Here is a 21905-nt window from a genome sequence, read left to right on the forward strand (position 1 = left end):
TAAGTTGTTGAGTGGTAATAACTGTGTGTTTTTCTTTGGTGTTCCCATGGAGAGTCGGTTTATTCAGTTGCAATGTATGTGAGAAGAATGTCTAATGTCTTCATCCTCCTTGTTTTCTCTAGCTGAAGTCCATGAGTCTCCACTCATCTCCTCAAATCGTAAGTTCTGATGCTGCCTAGAACAGGTGTTCTCTTCTCTTTGCTTTTGAATGTTCCTCTAGAATATAGTGAAGCTTCTCTTAGACTTCCTTCTTAGAGTTTTTTTTTCTTTATCATTGTTTGATAATAGGTATAAAATAGTGGAATTTTTATTAAAATTAGTATTTCTATTATGCTCACATATTTTCCTATGTTGGGTGCTTATCTATATGAAATATTAATCAGAGTGTAAAAGAATATCCATTATAAATATACAATATTATTATTAAAATGTAAGCTTGTTATATATTTAAAACTCAACTTAATTATTCAATAAAATCATCAAATTTTACTGGAACTCAAAATCATTCCCTTTTATTTTTTTTGCCCAATATTTAAGATTATTAAATATAAAACTAAATTAAAGTTAAGAATTTTAAATTAAATCAAAATAAGATTGATTGAAGATCAATCTCATCCATATATATGAGACTACCAAATTTTAAAAATATTTCTTTAAAATGTGTTTTTCAAATACCTAGTGAGAGCTCTTTTTATTTAATGAGTTGCTTCAAGTGACCATTTTTGAACCTGTTTCTCATTAAGTGTACAAATTTTACATATGTCAAATTTTATACATTCATGGTCATTTCCTACAATATTAATCCTGAAGATTTTTTACTTTAAAAACTAACATTTTCAAAAAATTTAAAATTTGTTTTTAAAAGCATTTTTTTGTAATCTGAAACTTTATATTATTTGTTATTTGAACTTTTTTTTACCACTAAACATATTAATACTCATATTTTAGCAGTGATTTTTATAACTACATTTGTGGCTTGAACAAAGTAATCAGTGAAATATGATAATAATAGCACAAAAGTATTTAAAGCACTCATATGTATAAATTTTAATTAAATTGAGAAGATTTGATTATATAATTATTAGTATTTTAAGAAATACTTTATGGAAACTTTTCTAATGCTTTTCTGTCAGAGGTTCTGATTAGAATTTCATAATCATAGTTAATCAGGGAAATCAATCAAATATAACAGATTTTATTTCCAATACATAAAACTGTTAATTTGTGTTTTAAAGTTTTTACTAATGTGTTAAGATATAAAATTGGCTACTAATTATTAATTTTGAATGTGTCTCTTTTGTCCCACTAGTGAATATTGTTGATTTATCAATGCACAGAAAATTCTTAAATTAGATATGAATTAAACTTCAATTAGATGGGTAATCATTGCACAGCACAAGGCAGAACAATGAACTTAGCCAATTTCCAATTCTAAATGAGATGAGGTAAGGATTGCCATCTCAACAAACACAACGTTTCATAGTCCAGCTACCCTAACTGCAAAAACAATGTGTGTGTTTGTGAGAGAGACAGACACAGACAGACAGACAGAGAGAAGCAACTCCAGGCTGTCCATTTCCTTTCTTCTGGAAGATGGTAAGATACTAACTTTGAGATTCTAAGAACTCCTGACGTGTACTTCCTGTAGAAGAGCACATTATATTCATTTACACATGCAACAGAAAAATCAAAGGCAAAGCTGAAAGTAAAATGGACATAATTTTAATGGATTTTTTTTTTAATTTTTGTGCATTGGATTCAAACAGCAAACTGTGTGCACTCAACTGTTTTCACAATGTTGTCCAGAGGTCTGTGTCTTTTACCATTTTACACACAATTGTTCATTACAATATGTTATCCGCCTTGTGGAGCTCAGGGGTGCGGCATGGCAAGCAGTGGTGGTAGTGCACCTAGCTTTTATATTATCTAACTTGAAAATATTTCTCTTCTAAGATTCCTTTTTCTTGATAAAAATAGTTTTCACCAAACGTTGGTGGCGCACACGCACTACCGTTCATGCTTGACAGCACACCCCTGACAGGAACACATGTCCTTATTTTGTTGATAAAAAGTATTACAAAAATTTCCATACAAAAACTATTTTCATAGAAATCTTGCATTTCCACAAATAAACCTGAACATTTTTTGAAAGAAAAAAAAAAAAAAAGAAAGAACTGCTCAAGAATTTTGTTCTTTTAACATTGTGACTATTGTTAAATGCAGTCCACCTCAAAGTTCTGTCACATCCTTTTCTACAGGTGACGAGCCCCCATTTGCTTCTCATCGAAATCTGCCCAGGCTCCACCATGGTCCTCTGTGGCAGGAATGAGAGTACCAGTTGACATGTCAGAATGTCGGCACGAAAGCCTCAGTACTCCACAAATCAGATCCTGTAACACTGAGCCCTGTTTCACAATGCGTGACAAGGATTGCAAAACATCATCCTTACATCAGAATCTCTATACTGACAGTTGCTTTTTTATTTCTGGTGTAGGTTAGGGTAAGGGTTTCTGGGGCACAGGTAGGAATCTGTTAAAATAGTTGCCATGGGTATTTTAAGCAAAAAAAAAAAACATTATTGCCTTTATAACTGCCATCTATATTTCAATCCATGACATAGACTATTAAAGAAAGAGAAAGGAAAGTAAATGATGGTGATCTGCTTTCTGTTCCACTTCTACTGAATACTGATGTGTTTTGCATTACATTTTTTTCACATTCTATGAACACATATTATCTATTCAGATGATGATTATACTGAGTATTGGGGCTAGTAACATTATAACCTCTATTTTCTTGGTGACCAGGGGACTGTAATTGTTTCTCATAACACTACAATTTTTGCTGATTCCAGACATTTTTTTTTTTATTCTTATGACATTTTTATTGGTTACCCTTTTCGGCATCAACATTCTGTCTCCTGAAAACAGTTGAGCTTCAGAAGGAACTTGCAGTTTCTCCCTGGACTGCATTTGAAACCAGCCACAACATTTGCGTGTAACATTCACTCAAAAGAAGGGAGGAACCCATGATAAACAGTGTAACCCCGTGTGACTTGGTTGATCCATGGTGCTTGTAAATCAAGTCTGATCACTGCAACTGCTTAGATCACAGAGTCTCTAGTTCATAGACACAGCGGCATGAGGTAACTCATTTTTATTTTGCACAGGTTGCATATTTCCACAGGAAACATTCTCGCTAAATTGTTTGGAAAAAAAAAAGACGACAGTTTGTGCTTGGGTGATTGGCCTCCCAGCTTCACGCCATGGTTTCTTTACCTGGCAACCTTCTGTCGTTAAATGTGTGCATGTTGATAACTTCTTCTGTTTTCACGATGACTGGGGCCTGTGGCTTATGTTTTAGCCGACGCTGGCACTTCAGGGACATCCTCAGTTCTTCCACCATAGCACTACAGAAGGACCTCTACAGGAGAACACAGAGAGATTGACATTACAAAAGTGATAGACAGACATAATGTTACAATCGTTTTCATGAACTGGCCAGCGTGCCAGCCTAAGACAGCTAGAGTATTTTATGATGATTCTAACAAATTATTGTTTTTTAATATAAAACAAAATAATTAGAATATTATAATATATGGGCTAGTTTAAAGAAATCTGCCACCTGATAGTGAAATAAACTCTCCATTAAATTTTATTATTCAAATAGATTGAATTTAATTTTCTTATGATACTCTGTAAAGTTGATTAGCATTATATAGAAGTCTACCTTAAAATTTAAACACAAACAATTCTCTACCAGATACACAATAGTGTTTTCTAAGTAAGTATAATAGAAGATGTACTTTTCAGGTCACAAGATGAGATACACAAATTTTCCCTAAACGTTGTTTCTCCACTGTATATCTCAAAACAACAAAAATGGCACTCAGACTCACATAAAATATAAACACAATATCTGGAATTTATTTACAAGTTTTGTTATTATTATACCTATACAACATTGACAATGACTAGAAACATACATAATACAATCATGAAATGGAAACTGGTTACATTTTAAAACCTAAACAAACATTATTTGTAATTTATCATCAAAGCCTTGATAATATAAAGCTGAAAATAATTTACCCCATGAGAAAAGTATAGCCGTGATTTTCATCTTATTGGCAATAGATTTTCCATTAATTCTGCATACATATTTAAGCATCATTGGTACAGATTCTGGCTATTCATATCAGGCTCATTTATACGGAATAAAATTTTGTTAACCTTTCCTCTTTTGATTAAGACACTTGAAAGCAGATCCCTAAAACAACTACATACTATGGATGAAGTTCAGATGGACTGAGACTAAAATTAGAATCTTCTATACAAAAACCAAAAATGTATACAACATACAAAAAGGCAGACATTATGAAAATTCACATAGCCCGAAAAGATGATATGAAACATGAGGAGATTAAAATTAGGCATGTTGAGACATATGACTGAGTTAGCCATTGCCACTTTGCAATTTTTCATCTTAGGATACAGGATATAAATATTTTAGTCTATGTGTCTGATGTCTTAAAACATTTTGAATATATAGCTTTTGGGGGATGCTAATTACGAATTATTTAGGCCTCAGTGTGTTGTTGTAAAATAATTCAGAGTAGAAGCAAAGTGCAACTGCTCTCACACATTAAAACAGCATACCTATAGTTTTGTAATTTAGGCAGAGCTCTAAAACCTTTTTATTATTTCATGACCATATCCTCATTTTTCCTAGTAGGTTCTTTAATTCATGTCTCTCTGTTGAATCTTTGAAGGTGAAGGTAGTAGAAAAACTGAGGTCTTTAACATCAGTGTTTTATCATTATGTAAGAAACAGTTCATATCTGTGTCTCCCGTTTTCTCTCATAAAGAATTCTCCTAATAGGTCTTCTTGCCATTACCCCTGTCCCTGCTGTCCTTCCACATTCTTTTCTTCTCTTCACATATCCCTTTCTGTTTGGTTGTCCATCTCCATGCTCTCTGACTTCTCTTTGTTCTGGGACATGCTATACTGAGTCCTTTAAACCTTTATGTGGTTCTAACTTATTTATTGCCTCAGCATATAATTCAAGCTTCATTCAGGAAACTCCTTTATAGACTATATTTTTATTCAGTTTTGTTTTATTCCTTCACTGTGTTGTCCTCACTGTTACTCTTTTCTCTCTGGTTTCTAGGTTTTTGGTGTTCCACTATCATTGAAGTAAAAAAAAAAAAAAAAAGAAAAAGAAAAAAGATAAAAAAGATTGTGCTCTTGTTGCTTATATACATTTATGCTCTTCAAACAAAAATTTAGTTACCAAAAGCTGCACATGAATCCAGCGTCTTATTCTTATTTAACAGTGCTTCTGAATGAATTGCCTAACGTTTGCTTGTAGCTTAGCAGCTTCATAAAAGACAAATGAAAAACTGCAAGACTTTAGTAACTTTGAAATTAGTAAAACAATTAATGTATTAGCGCTTATAATGGGTGAAGATTAAATACTAGTTATGAATTTTTCACATGCTACAGAATTGTAGCCTTTCATTATTTGATATTCGTTAAATTTTAGCTTCTGAAATTCATGACATATTTTAATACAAGGCTCTTTATGCCCCTGCCAGCTGGCACATTGGAACGGTGTTGCTTATTTCTTAATACCTTCTATTAGATGTATTTATTAACAACATGATGATAATGATGATGATGAAGATGGTGATGATGACAACACGGTAGAAATGGAAAAATCTGACTCCAAAAGGGGGAAGTATACATTGTCTTGAGGTAAGATAGTCTTGGCTCTCTGTTAAAACATTTAATAGAAGAATTGATTAATATAAAATAGTTACTTTAACAAGGTGTGAAATTTATCACATTGACATTTAAAAGTGGTATAAGATGTGAAAGAATTTAAATTGTTTGAAAGATGGCTTTATTTAATACAGAGTTTCCAAATATCAACTAATGTAAACACCTCTTGCAATCTTAACCTCAGACTATTTGATTATATAAGTTTCATAACAAAACAAAATGGATACATTAATTTTTGTGCGAAAAAATAGGCTAAGTCACTTGCTTTCATGGGAAAAATATCAAGTGCATACACATTCTACTAGGAAATATTCTATCTCATTTATAATAAGGTATTTTTTATTTAGTGCCTGCTTCAAACTATATGTTGATACATAAGAAAAATTTTAAAGTAATATCATGCACTATCAAATTTGTAATGTTTAATATAAGGCATAGATAAAATCTGCTTGAATTAACTATCAAAAACTTATTTTAATCTCCTACAATATTAAATAATCTAAAGTAAGTTTATACATTTTAGAACTACATCAAATAATCCTCATTTCCCAAACAAGTACAAAATAGAGAAAACTTTTATCAAAGAACTTTTAATCAATCAGCGGTCTTTTTTATATAATTTCAAAATAACAATTTTGTTAATTTTCTCTCTGAATGAGCTGAATTTTTCTATACTTTCTTTTCCTATCATTGTGCCATTACCAGAAAAATAGTTTTGTTTATGAATAAAGTACTATGAGACAACAAATTTTCTTCTATTTTTCTCATGCCAATCTACAAAAAGTATGATAATCAGGAAATTTGAACTAGATTTCTGATTAATTTTGTCCATTTCTTGACCTTTCTTGGCCCCGCCTTATCTACCTTAGCTCCAAATTGCAAATTCTCCTAATAGATCTGTTTATGTGTCCCCAGTAAAAACTGCAGAGTTTTTATGAGACTTTATTCTTTCAGTTTGCTGCAGTGTTTAAATATAGCTTTCATTTCATATCATTCAAGAGAGACAGATACTTCTAAATTTGGATTGAGATTTTTTTTTTAATTAGAATTTGAAATATCTTTAAAGTACTAGCATGTACTTAATATATTTTTTTCTAGATTGTCATTGAGAAACAAGAATAGGTAAGAATGAAAGGAAAAAGAAGGATAAAAGGAGGCAGAGAGGAAGAAACAGAGGGAGAAAAAAAGTAAGGGAGAGAGGGACAGCAAAGTACCTTGCCTTTCAAACCCTTTTGTTGGGGGTGAAACCCGTGTGTTGTGTCCTTCAGTGTGGGAAGTTCCTTAGAGTGAAAACAACAGTAAAATGTTTCTCCACATTAAGGTAACAGACTACAAAAAGGAAAAGAAAGGCACAAGGATACTAACCATCATTAAAAACCTCTTTTAGAAAGTTTCAAAAGTTTACTAAACAGTGTCTGGATGGTATGGTGGCACTAACCAAATAGAAGATTCCTGAAAATGAAAATTTAAATCTTTGAGCTGTTAGCATGTATAATTGCATTAAAATAAGTAAAACTCTTCATAAAATTCACTACATTGAATGAAGCAACCTGTTATTTACACATCCCTGGAAATGAAGAAAGCTGTTGCTATTACGTTTATCTTTTGAAAAGCCCTATGTTGTATTTTGAGTATAAGTAAACACAGTCATTACATAATTGATTTCAAATTATCATTGTTGGTTTTCCAGAATTGTTTTTTCTTACTAGCTTACTTTTCTAACCGATATATTGTATGATTCCAAATGTGGAAGCACCTGGACGGTACAGATTTGTTCTAATATAAGAAATCTACTTGTATATATGTTCCATATAGAACATTGACATATTTGATGTTTACTTTATATTAAAACCAGCAACTGATAAAAAGGAACAGGTTCTTTCGTTTTCAAGTTTAATTTATTAATTTTGTGTTTAATAAATATATTCACCATCTAAGCAAGTAATAATCACATGATATATTTTACTAGCAAACTATATTTTATGTGAACTGTTGTCCTATTTCTTAAAAGTAATAATGTAACTAAACATTATTCTACTTTTCATTGTAAAGTATTTATAGTCATTTTGCCTAAATGGATTGAACATCTATGGAAAGATTGTTGAAGATCTATCAGACACTGACGATAACTGTCTTAATATGCAATAAGCATGTATCAATCAAAACGTTTTGTTTGTATTTGTCACTTAAACTATTCGTTGGCTAATTATATAGGTAGGTAACTCATCCATTGACATTTTCCAGTTAATTTCTGGCTTTATTAGTCATCTGCTCAAGAACTGTGAGTCATATACAGTGAGAGGAAAATCAAAACACTCATAGAGGTCAGTCACAGACAATTATATCATATTAAGCAATAAATGAATAAAATAACTAAAGTATAATAAACCATGTAAATGTTATATAGTATTTATAGAAATCTAGTGTATTAAGCAAAATAAATGTGACCAAATAAATTTTTCCCCTGGCTTATCTGACTGTAACTGATAGCCTTTAAAGAAATATCAAACACCTAACACCCTATATACCATAAGCGTGAATTGGCCTCAGGCTAGATGAACGTAACAGGGAAGGAGGATTGCAAATAACTAGCTAATACACAATGTTCAAAAGGTATATCAACTCTGTCCTTAATATTTTGTGTTACTGCAACTTGTTTGAAAGGGTGAGAATATTTACAAAAGCCTGTCCGGAGGAAATTACACATCAGATTTTTGAGAGACAGTTTTGCATAACTGTTGTAATTTCAGAGAAAATAAGTATAAGCCTTGAAAATTCAAATTATAGATCTCAGGTTTACACACTGATAGTACCAGAGCCCCATGGATCCTTTGATATACTACTACTCTCATTGTTCATGAGTTCATTGCCAACTGAAGCTTTACGTAGACTTTTCAGTAATCTTTAATTCTTGTATATTGAAATTATAAATTAAACCAAAAAAAGTATATAAAAATATCTGTCAGGAGACTAAATAACATAGCATGCTACACTCAGCCTGGGTTATTTTGTAATAATAACACATTAATAAACACAATAATAAATACAAAGTATTCTCAGACTCCTTGACTTCAAAAATATTTTACCCAATATTTTCATATTACAATTTTCCGATACAACGTGACTGAGAAAAGTGCAGCACTGCTTCACGTTTATATTTTTCTTAAATCTGAAAAACTAATAAATAAAGGCAAAAAAGCTTCAGAAACTTTTTAGTCAGTATAGCAATGAAGGCTTTTTAAGAGGAAAAGTGTTGATCACCAAATTTCTGTTAATAGTCTCATTCACACAGCCAGGACGCAGGCTCAGGATGCCTCTGTTGTGAAGCTGAAGCAGGTAAGTTGTACCAGCTTTACCTATTTTAACAAGGATATTAAAATAACAAATGATTTTCTTACTACAGTTAGAAGAAAGGCTTGATCCTTATTAACTATGATTTTTTTTTTAATTTAAAACTTTTAACCGTTAGACAGCATTGACAATTGCATATAAAAATTAGGTTACACCAGTACTGTTTATCAGGTTGCCTAACAGTTCAATCATTCCCTTCTCTTCCCTAGCCTCTACTGCCCCAGCTTCTAGAAATTGAGGTTATATCATTAGTCTCTATCCAATCAGAAATTTTAACTTTCACATGTAAGATTAATAACGTAAGGACCTCTCATTGCATACATGTAAGAAATGACACACCTTTTAAAGAATTTTAAATGCAAATTCATAAGTCTGTATACTGAGTCTTTTGTTGTTATTGTTTGCAACTAAACAAAGCCCAAAACGTCTTCAGCTCAGTTACATAAATGTGAGCTGTGCTTTTACATTTTTAAAATTGCAAAACCTGTCCTTAAAACATTGCTGACTGGGATAATTAAAAAGGGAGTATGATAAAGGATCTCTTTATCCAATTTAACAATTTAACAATCTAACTGACCCATGTTCTCAATGCAACTTCAGGGGAAAAGAAACAATCAGGAAATATGTAAACATGGTCTGTGGAGGTGGTTCAGCAGCTAGGTGTGTTTCCTGCTCTTGCAGAGAACCTGAATTCAATCCCTAGGATCCTCATAATGTGGCCCAGGGCATCTAGTGTCTGACCTCCGTAGATACCTGCACTCACATTCATGGACTCATACATACACACATAAATAAAATGAAATAAAAATATTAAAAAAAAACATTAAATGCACCTATTTATATAATAACAGTTACAGAAAAAAGGCCATGAATTTGAAAGAGTAAGGAGGGAAATGGGAGAGAATTTGCTTGGGGAATGAAATGAGAATATAATCTTATATATATATATATATATATATGTATATATATATATATATATGAAGACTCACATATATATATAAAGTCATATATATATATATATGATATTAAATAGAAACAAAATTTCTTATTGCATTTTTCTAGAGCAGGGTATTACTGAGACAGTATCAGGTCAGTCCGTTTGGTCATGGAAAGCATAACTAACCCTAAGAAGCACATTTCCTTTCTGCCAATCATAACTTCAAGGGTCTTGGGATTGTCTTTTTTTTTTTTTTTGCCTTTAACTGAAAGGATGAACCATGTTTTAAAAACCTCAAAAGCTACTTTTAAAATAAGATAGAATAATTATTTGTCAAGATCCTGCCTTAATTTAAAGCATAATTTATAGTGATAAAGAACACAAGTTATCACTATTAAATGACTGGATTAGCTGATTTGCAAGACTAGAGAGCAGCATGAAGACAAGCTCCTTGTTTTGAAGTAACTGATGCCTACTTAAAAGCCATTCTAAAAGGCACCCCTTAGTCCTTATGCATCTCAATGGGGAAATAGAAAAACGCCCTACTTCTAGAGTGTGACAAAAAAAAAAAAAAAAAAAAATTGAGACCAAATGGACGACTTACTCAGTTTTACTCACAATTTTTAGCCTCAGTTCTATAGAACCATATATTTCACAGCTAAAATGTCTTCCATTGAACATCATCCTAGGACTTTTAACTTTAAAAAATTTACATGCAGTTGAATAACTTCCAACAAATGTAGCTGATTAAAACTGTAGATTCCTGTATTTTCTTAGGTATCACTTGTAAAAGGCAAGTGCTGGAATAAAATCTTTGTGAATACTTTCTTAAACTGTATTGACAGACTTTTATCAACATATAAATTGTTTTTAAAAGCATTACTTCCGTTACATCGATTCTTCAAAATTCTGAAAGTAATTTTTGTAAACGGATAGGAGACGAGCCTGTTTTTACCTTTTGATTACTACCAAATGCAATTCACTCAGCTTAAAATGTTTTCATTTTAAAAACTCAAGATCTTCTGCCCTGCAAATTTAAACTAAATAACTCTGATTTCCCCTTACCAGTCATCAAACTAAGCAGCTGAATTTTCTTGTGCCTCTACTCCTTATATTTACAGCAATCTGATATGTATGCACTATAACTACAAATGAACTTTTTACGCATACACAAACATTTTTCTTTGAGTTCCCAGAAAAATACAACAGAAATTTCTTGTTTGAGCCTGTCCAGTGATGTCTATTAGCAACAAGTACATTGACTTGAGCCGACTATGGCTAGAACAGTTTTTTCTCATAGTTCTGTGATATTGCTCACTCTAAACATGTTAGTGAAAAGTTAACGGATGCATATATTCAGGCTAGAATACATATATTATAATTTTAATAGCTGCGCATTCATTTTTAGTTTTAATTTTCAGACACATTATTTATTTTATGCTAAATACACTAAAGTTAACATTTTGAGAACCATTTTGTATGTTTATTTCAAGGAACTCAGTAATTTATATACAAACTATACCATAAAGCAATATGTACAGAAATTTTTATATTAATTTCATAATAAATAAAATATTCCTATATATAAGCAAAATAAATATCAAATGGTTATTATATTATTCTTGCTGGAAAGATAAGTAAGACTTAATTGTGTCTTCACTTTAAAGAAAGGCAAAGTCATAATAGTTAAAAAGTGATTTTATGTATGAGTTAATAAACATTATTATATTAGAAATAATTTAATAAAACTTAATGTTTTGGAAACCTGTTCACAAAACCAGTCATAGTTAAAAGGGAATCAAAATCCCTTCATTTCTTGTTTATGTACTTTTTATGTGTATGGGTGTTTTTCTCTGTATGTATATCTGTGCCCTACATGTTTGGTGCCCATGAAGAATAGAAGAAGTTCTTGGAGCTCTTAGAACAGAGTTATAGATCATAGTGAGCCACCATGTAGGTGTTGGGAATTGAACCCAGGTTTTCTTGAAGAGCAACAAATAATCTTAACTACTGAAATATTCTTCAGCTCTGAGAAGCAGCATTCTGTTTGTTAAACATCTTCCATTAGCTATGAGGGTCTTTTTAAGGAAAGATTCATGGCCTTAAAACAAATGGCCATTGATGGAGATGGTCAAAAGTTTCTCAAACTGCATATATATATATATATATATATATATATATATTCAAAGTTATGGCAAAATTAAATTAATTATAAAATAAACCAACTTATAAATTATTTTTTCAGACAGATGAAACATTTTTATCACTCGAAATGGTCAAATCAATATTGGAATATAAAAAATGATTTATTTATCTCAAAAATTAAGATAAATTAAAAATTATCATTTATGTCTATATTAAATGTGTTACTTTAAACGTGTACCACTCAGTAGTTATCTGAAAATATAATTTATAATTTCAAAATTACTAAAGTCTACATTTTTCAGGTTCATCTTTTATTTTTATCTTTTCTGCTTTTTGCTTAACTTTAAAACACAGATAAATGTACAGCTACCTAAGTATAAAACAATATAGAAATCACATTCTTTTCCATTACCATAGGTATCACAACACCGCTATAGCGTGCAGAAACAAGCTTATGCTAAGTGACCAGACCCATATCCTTAATGGTGAGGAAACCTTTCTGGACGACATAATGTCTAATCTAACAGCTGATCTAAAATACCTGATGGAAATATTTGAAGAAGACAACAGTTACTCAAGTCAACATAAAAAGTTTGACTCTGGCAAACCAAGGATAGTTTAACATGGTCAGAGGGTGAACAAAATTGAGAGAAGCTGAAATCCTGCAGCTATGGCCAGGGATGCGTGCTGCAGGCTCTTAGGCAGAGTGAGGAAACTTGGGTTCATTATAGACTTAGTGTAGATTCTGTGTGAGAATAGGTGACCATGGCCAAATCTTCTTTTACTATAAGTACATTTATTTCCCCAGCATAATGTCAATACACTTTATACTTTTTAAAAAAATCATAATAAGGCCACAGATTTCTGAGACTGGGTGAATCAGTTAGCGGTGATAACAACCACATAGATTTATTTTCAATATTAAATAACCACACCCCTTAAGTTTTAATAAAATAATGATTTCTTCTTAATTATTAAGAACGCAGTTCAGGTAAAGCAAATGAAGAAACATCTAGAGATAATGACAGTACAATACCAACAGTGTCTATATTCAATTTGTTTTATTTTAATGTTAAGATAGACTTAAGAGAATCATTACACATAGATCGTTAGACATTCTCACTAGAAAACTCAATATCCTTTCATAAATATGGGGTTAATTTTAAAGGAAACAAATATCAGTTATTGGCAAATTATGGAAAAATATTATTTGATGATTTTTTTTGGTTAGTCATTTTGATTTGCTTTCAAAACCATTTTCATACCATAGAAAGACCACAGTGCCAACAGTGCACTTATATGTAATCAACTTAGAATAACATAACAGAATTTGGCTCAGCCATGTTACCAGAAATTGCCAGCCTTAAAGTTTGTAAGCACATAATTTCTACAAATTTCTAAAAATTTCAAAACTTACACATGGTTATGATCAAATAGGCTTATCAAAATATTTAATTGTAAAAGATGACTAAAAAGGTATCAAGTGCTATAATCAATTAAAATTTTAAAACATGATTTATTCAAATTTTAGGCTCAAGAGTAGTCAACATTTAAAACATACATCACTCAAACCAAAGGAAGATATTTGTCAACTATATTTTTACAAAAATAGTTTCTGGTATATGTATTTCAGAGAATATTAGCAGAATGTGTTTTATATATTTTACTGTTTTCTACTATATTTTTAAATATCACTTTCTGCTTTGTATTTTAACAACAAAATTTCATAAACTTTTCCAATGCTAAAGAGACAACCTCATTCTTATACATTTAGGAAAGATCTAAAAAATATACTTATATTAAAAACAGAAAACCAAGATGATTATATACAGAAAACTAAATAAAGCACTGGAAGATAGAGAAGAATGCTGTTCATTTCAATTCCAGAAATATAAATGTACATACAGAGGTGATGAGTGCTATCTGTTATTTTCATGTTTTCCCTAATATTTATAGAAACAAAAAAGTATAGAACTAGAAATATAGACCCTAAGTGATCACAAACTTTTTAAGACTAGAATACAAAAGCACTTGTACAAGTGACTAAATTAAAGTACAAAGAAAATTTATATTAACACTCTTGTGATTATACATATTTTATAATGTCTTTGAATATAGTAAGTAAAGGACTCATTAAGAAAAATAAGCAGCAGCAAAACTAGAATATTTGCATATATTTGCTAAATTAGAAAATTAGTAATAATGTTCATAATGAAAACTAAGATGTCCTAACAAACATTATAAGAGTAGTTCTACTGAAGTTAAATTTTATTTACTATCTAGCTTCAGATTGCTATATTAAAACCTGGTATTGTTTTTTTTGGCAGAGTATTCTTATTTTTATAATACAATTTCTGATTTTTCTTCTCTCAGTATATCCTCCAATTAATCTTACAGCAATATCATTTAAGAAAAAAATATTCTCCTTATTTAGTCCTAAATAGGATAGAGCTATCTATTTGTCCTGCAACTGACAATTAAACATTTTATCGATAATATTAAAATTATGATGATGATCATGAGTCTTTGTGAAATATATCTCACACGATATATTTCACAAATATCTTAGTTATAGAATGAATGATATGAGACAATTAACAGCCACAGGTCAAAGCATTTCTGTTGGTTGGAAATAACAGAAAATGCATCACTTGTGTTTTATCATAAGAAAAATAAGTGTCTTAAATTGCAAAAATGTGACATTTACCTTTTCCAATTGAGCGTTTTTTTTGGATTTGTATAAAAACTCTCCCACTGCCACAAAAACTGAGAGCACCAAGCCGGCTGCCAGGACAATGAAGATACCACCAATATTCTGAACCCCCAGAGCACTGGCCTCCTTGCTCTCCTCCTCTGGGCAGCCATTGCCACGCCACCACTTCTCCTTCATCATGTGCAGTTTGCCTTCCTCTTGCAGCTGAAGAATTGCTATGGTGATTTTGTCTCTATATGGAGAACCTGAGAAAAGACAATGTGTGTTAACTATTTCAAGGAAAACAGAGTTTTACAACTGAAGATTGGATAACAGAGATTTTACAAATGCTCTCTAGTATCAATGTTCATTTTCTGTGGTAGGATCAGTGTTCAGTGAAGAAAACAAGGTACAAAAACACAATATCCAAAAATATAATTAGATAACTAAAGCAAGCCAGCTTTCGAGACTTTTTGTTAATGTATATTCGTTGTACAGAATGAAGGATTTTTATATTAAAAAGCCAATCAAAAATCTTATTTGGGAATAAAGTGTAATTAATAAAATAAAATTAAAAAAAAATTATCTGGTTGAAGAAACTGACTTTATCTAAAAGACATAATTGGAGTATTGGATAATTAATAAAATAGTAAGCAGGAAGACACTAAAGGAAATGGTTAGAGTACAGAATTACACCAGGAAACAATTCTACTCTGAGAATGGAGAATGGGAAAACAGTGCTCTCCACTTCTAGGTAAGTTGAGGAAATTATCTCTAGATTTAAATAAGTAAGTTAAGGTTGCCATTATTAGCAGGCAACTCTCAATGGCATTTCATACTGCCTGTATATGGGGCATCTTTTTTTTTATTTCTCCTTTTGGAGATGTCTTTTCTAAACTGTTTTATTAGAGAATTTTCTCAAATATAATATGACAGGATAAATTCATGTGAACTGGTATAAGCAACCATATTATCAGGAATGTGCCGTGCTTTAGATGATGAGTGACCAGCACAGAGAGTTAGACCATGCATCTCTTTCTTTATGTAACTACTTTCAACTGATAGCTTGAGGTATGTGTAATGATGCTATATTGACTTCATTACTACAGACTTCAGTCTTATTTTTCAAACCTTTTAAGTTGTTTTTTTTTTTTTTATCAGTTACATTTTATTAACTCGGTATCCCAGCTGTGTCCTGATCCCTCATTCCCTCCCAGTCCCTCCCTCCCTCCCTCATCTCCACCGTGCCCCTTTCCAAGTCCATTGATAGGGGGACCTCCTCCCCATTCATCTGATCCTCTGATCCTGTTTTATCAGGTATCTTCAGGACTGCCCTGCAAAGCCCTTGCTGTTTGATGTCAATAAAACACCACCTGGTTGCACAAACTTGGGTTATAAAAATATTATGCATTGTCATTGTCATTCATAATTTCAGGGCCCCATGCCCCGATAACGTTAAGATTTCTTACCTGATGGTATTCCTTGCAGTAAAGTGATCATGAAGCTAGACATATATTAGCAACTACATGGTAAGTATAATCTTGCTAATGGGATGCCCAGAGCATAGACAGAAATATCAAACTCTTTGCATCCTTCAACATCTGTCATGAAGGACTGGTCTTATTTGTTCCTACCCAGGAATGAGCTTGCTTTTATAGTTTCTTCCAAGAACACTAAATTTTATGTTCTTTGAGTAAGGGCACAAATAATGCTTTTCTGTTTGCAGAAAAAAGTTAAACATCTAAGTTTTATTTCATTGCTATGAATAATGAGTTATATAAATCATTATTTATATTATTTATTAATGATTTATAATTTAAATCATTATTACAGAACTCTTTTTTTTTTCAATGCAGTTTATTCAGGAACCTTGAACAATCCTCGGACCCTGGGGAAAGCCAGCCCACAGCTTAAATAGCCTCTGGGTAGCCAACCCAGGCGTGCCACGTGGGCAATGCAGATAGGTCCACATACATGGAAGCAAGCCAGATCCTCAGCCTTAGCCAAATGTGGAATTGTTCGTGACAGAGAGCACTCACCATCGGGAAGGTGGATGGCGGAAACCAGCTCCATCTTTAAGGCATAGCATTCCGCAGCTCTCTACAGTTCCCCCTTTTTGTTTTAGACGCATCAGGCAAGAGTAGAGATCTGATCTCTGATATTAGAAATAAATTGGGACTTTGTACCGATGTTCATTTAGGTGTCATCCACCCAAAGAGCATCAGACCCGTCTGATACCTTTTTCTCAGAGGCGGGACCTGGGGCATCAACCCGCATGCAATCAGACATGCTCTTCTCTGGGTCGAAAATTACAGCTTATTCACTTTATATCCCAGCTGTAGACTTCATCCTCCCTCCCTCCCTCCCAATTCCACTTTCTCTACCTCATCTCCTCCCATTTCCCTCTCCAAGTCCACTGATAGGGGAGGTCCTCCTCCCCTTCCATCTGACCCTAGCTTATCAGGTCTCATCAGGACTGACTGCAATGTCCTCCTCTGTGGCCTGGGAAGGCTGCTCCCCCCGAGGGTCAAAGAGCCGGCCACTGAGTTCATGTCAGAGACAGTCCTTTTTCTCCTTATTAGGGAACTTACTTGGATACTGAGCTGCCATGTATTACATCTGAGGAGGGGTTCTAGGTTATATCCATGATGGTCCTTGGTTGGATCAGAAAAAAGAAAATGGAAGATCGTAACCATAATCCTATAATATGCTGTTGAAAATGATGTATGGAGTTAAACATACTGATGCTCCCAGCACTTGGTAAGTGGACATAGGCAGATCAAAATTTCATGATCATCTCTGGCTGCAGAGTAAATCAAGGACAGCTTGAGCTCTGTGACACATTTTTTCCAGATCCAGAAAGGTAAACATTGCACTTTTCTCTTAATGTAATAATAGATTTCATGTTTTAGATGTGTATGTTTTATTTAGAATACTAACAGGTACCATTTAGGAGTGAGGATGAGGGAAGGGATCTTACCAGGAAGAGGAAAGAGAATGGGAGCACAATGTGGAGAAGAGAATGGAGGGAGGCCTTTTAAAATTATTATTGTTAATTACAATTTATTCACTTTGTATCAAGGCTATAGGCTCCTCCCTCATATCCTCCTTGTCCCATTCCCCCTCCCTCATTCTTTCCTCCCTATGCTCCTCCTCTAGTCCACTGATAGGGAAAGTCCTCCTCCCCTACTATCTGACCCAGGTCTCATCAGGAATGTCTGGATCCACTTTCTCTGTGGCCTAATAAGGTCACCATACCAGGAAAAGTGATCAAAGTGCAGGCAACTGAGTTCATACCAGAGACTGCCCGACATATGCTTAACCATACAACAAGGACATTTGCTCAGCTATGTTCATAGCAGCTTTATTCATAATAGCCAGAATCTGGAAACAACTAAGAAGCCCCTCAAACAAGAAATGGCTATAGGAATTGTGGTGCATTTACACAATGGAATACTACTCAGCAATTAAAAATAAGGAAATCAAGAAATTTGCTGGCAAATGGGTGGAACTAGAAAAAGATCACAAAAAGCCCTTTAACACATACTACTTTAGATATTCTCTGAAAAATATGCATATATAAAAAGTTATAGGGAGTTACCATATAATATGGGGCACCCCAGTACAAGTAACTGGCTATACTTTTTCAAATTATTCTCAAATATCACAGGCTATTTCTAATGCTAGGGCTTAGCCTCCACATTAACAGTAAGACATTTTTGTGAAAAAGAACCACACTCAACTAAGGACATTTGACTTTTGACAAAGAAGCCAAAACCATACAATGGAAAAAAGAAAATATCTCCAACAAATGGTATTACTCTATCTGTATGTCAACATAAAGAAAATGTGTATTTATCACCCTGCACAAAGCTCAAGTCCAAGCGTATCAAAGACATCAAAATAAAACCAAAAACAGTAGATCTATTGGAAGAAAAAGTGAGGATCAGCCTTAACCTCATTGCCATAGGAGACAATTTCCTTCACAGAAACCCAACACCTCAGGCTCTAAGATTTACAGTTAATAAATTGGAAACTGAAAAGCTTCTGTAAAGCAAAGGACACTGTTATCAGAACAAAACGTCAGCCTACAGACTGGGAAAAGCTTTCACCAATCCTACATTTGACAGAGGGCTTCTATTCAGAATATATAATAAACTCAAGAAATTAAACACCAACAAACCAAGTAATAAAATTTAAAAAATGGGGTTCAAAGCTAAACAGAGAATTTTCAACAGAAGACTAATGAATGGCAGAGAAAGACTTAAAAAATGCTCAGTTTAAAGAAATGCTTAGACGTAAGGAAGATGCAAATAAAAATGACCCTGAGTTTTCTCCTCACACCCATTAGAATGGCTAAGATCAAAAACTCAAGTGACAACACATGCTGGAGAGGATGTGGAGAAAGAGGAATACTCCTCCATTGCTGGTGGGAGTGCAAACTTGTATAACCACTTTGGAAATAAATCTTGTGTTTTTTCAGAAAATTGGGAATAGCTCTATCTCAAGACCTACCTATACTGCTACTGGGCATATATCCATAAAATGTCCCATCATACAACAAGGATGTTTGTTCAACTATGTTCATAGCAGCTTTATTCATAATAACCAAAAACTGTAAACAACATAGAGGTCCATCAATTGAAGAATGGATAAAGAAATTATGGCACATTTACACAACAGAATACTACTCAGCTATTAAAAACAAGGTGATCATAAAATTTGCAGACAAATGGATGGAACTAGAAAAGATCATCCTGAGTGAGGTAACCCAAATCTAGAAAGACACACAATGGTATGTTCTCACTTACAAGCAGATGTTAGCCATACACTACAGAATAACCACTCTACAATTCACAGCCCTAAAGAAGATAACTAAAAGGAGTTGGGTAAGAGAGGATTCTTAAATCTCACTCAGAAGGGGAAATAGAATAGACAGCAGAAATTGTTGAAGAGAGGGAACATGGTAAGAAAGGGCACTGAAGTGTAATGAGGGCAAGGATCAGACCTGAGGAGAGTGGAGGTGGAAGAATGTGGGCTGGCAGAGAGGAGAAACCATGGAGGGGCCATCTGTATGACAAGCTGGAGAGCGAGGACAGAGGAGGCTCCTGGGTGGACGGGGCAGTGACTCTAGCTGAAACTTATAAGCAGGAGGGGTCAAGTACACTGAAGAGGCCACCCTCTAACTAGACTGGACTCCTAGTGGAGGGAGGGAAACACCAATCCACCCACAAAAACTTTGACCCAAAATTTATTCTGCCTACAAGAGGTGCAGGGAGAAATATAGAGTAGAGATTGAGGGAATATCCAACCAATGCCTGACCCAACCTGAGACTCACCTCACTGGAGAAATCCAAGCCCTGGTATTTATTAATGATGCTCTACTGTGAATCCAGATAAAAGCCTAACATAGTTGTCATCTCAGAGGCTCCACTGAATTGAAACAGATGCTGAGACTCACAGTGAAACATTGGGTGGATACAGGGAGTTGAGTGGAAGAATGGGGGGAGGGTGGAGAGGATAGTAGGACTTTGAGGGAATAGTAGCTTCATAAGAAGACCAACCAAGCAAATAAACCAGGGCCCAGAGGAGCTTGCAGATACGGAAGTACCAAGGACCATGCATGGACTGGACATAGGCCCCCTAGATAGTTATAGCCAATGGGCAGCTAGGTCTTCATGAGGGTCCCTTAGTAAGGGGAACACGGTCTGTCTATGGAGTCTGTTGCAGGCTTATTGATCACTTCCCCATGGTACAGCTGCCTCACCAGACCACAGGGGAAGAAGATGTTCCAAATCCTGAATCTGATGTTACTTGCTATACTAGGGTGGGATGCTAGAGGGAACTCCACTTTTCTGAGGAGTTAGGGAGGTGATATGGGGGAGGGGGAAGGAGGGAGAGTGAGATTGGGAGGAGAGAAGGGAAGTGGCTACAATTGGAATGTAAAGTGAATAAATAAATTAATATATATATTATGAAATTCTCAAAAACTTATACGAAATCATTTTTAAAATGGTAGCTGGAGACTGACCTACTCTAACAGGTTAAATCTTTCTCTAAAACAATTCTTTATCATGATATAAAGAAGTCTGTGGTTTCTATAAAAACTTTTTGACAGCTTTCCTATAATTTGAACTCTCTTTTTGTTTATCTCCATCAAGTAAATGCCTCACATAAAGAGGAAATAAACTTCTTTTAAGCAGAATGATATTTTATCAAACTGACCTTCCGTTAGAAACAAAGTATCTGAAAAAAAAAAAACATGGCACAAGAGGCTGTGAAAATAGCACATGTAAAGGGGAAAAGGCCTGATTTCTTCTCTAGAAGCACAGTTATGGGCAAGATTTGGGAGGCACTCCTATTTTGTAAGTAGATTTTCAAATGTAGGAAATCCTTAACCTGACTTTCAACTTTGTGCTGGGTAATAAATATGGGTCTATTTTCATTTTTCTTTTTTAAAAAGATTTTATTTATTAAAATATACAGTGCTCTGCCTACATGCCAGAAGAAGACATCGAATCTAACTATGGATCATTATGAGCCACATGTTGTTGCTGGGAATTGAACTCAGGACCTTTGGAAGACCAGCCAATGTTTTTAACCTCTGAGCCATCTCTCCAGCTGCCTATTTGCATTTTTGTACATGCAGACATCGAGTTAGACAAGCACCATTGGTTGAAGATGCTATTTATTTTCCATTGTATGGTTTTGTAGTTTAATATTTCATTTAGTCATGTGTATCCTGGAGATCTAGCTCAGGTTGTCAGGCTTGGCCAGAGATTCCATATTGAGTCTTCTCCAGTTCGCATTAAGTAAATTTAACCTGATAGTGATAAATATGCCTTGCTAATTAGAAGCTCTGCTAGTAAACAAACAAACAGAGAAACAAAAAATGGTGTGAAGCAAAATGAGCAAATTTTATACTTAAGTGACAGCTTTGCTGACCATTTTCAGTCTTGTGAATGGTTTCTTTATTCCTTCTGGTTATGTGTGTAA

At 33.5% G+C, this 21905-nt stretch overlaps 1 protein-coding gene across 7 annotated transcripts in view; it reads right to left on the reverse strand.

The window, feature by feature from the left end:
- Positions 1–1700: 1700 nt before the first annotated feature.
- The window catches only part of Grik2 (glutamate ionotropic receptor kainate type subunit 2), a 657687-nt gene continuing 637482 nt past the window's right edge, over positions 1701–21905 (reverse strand). For 4 of the 7 annotated variants that reach the window (XM_060373546.1, XM_060373542.1, XM_060373543.1 and 1 more), the window contains 2 exons: positions 14925–15175; positions 1701–3423 (listed from right to left, as the gene is read on the reverse strand). In XM_060373546.1, coding sequence (XP_060229529.1) covers positions 3259–3423; positions 14925–15175 — 416 coding nt within the window. In that variant the 3' untranslated portion in view covers positions 1701–3258. Of the gene's footprint in view, positions 3424–5634; positions 5777–7149; positions 7237–14924; positions 15176–21905 lie in introns of those variants that run through there. The other 3 variants (XM_060373547.1, XM_060373544.1, XM_060373548.1) reach the window with 3 other exon arrangements.

The sequence above is a fragment of the Meriones unguiculatus genome, chromosome 20 (genome assembly GCF_030254825.1).
Source record: "Meriones unguiculatus strain TT.TT164.6M chromosome 20, Bangor_MerUng_6.1, whole genome shotgun sequence".
NCBI classification, from domain to species: Eukaryota; Metazoa; Chordata; class Mammalia; order Rodentia; family Muridae; genus Meriones; species Meriones unguiculatus.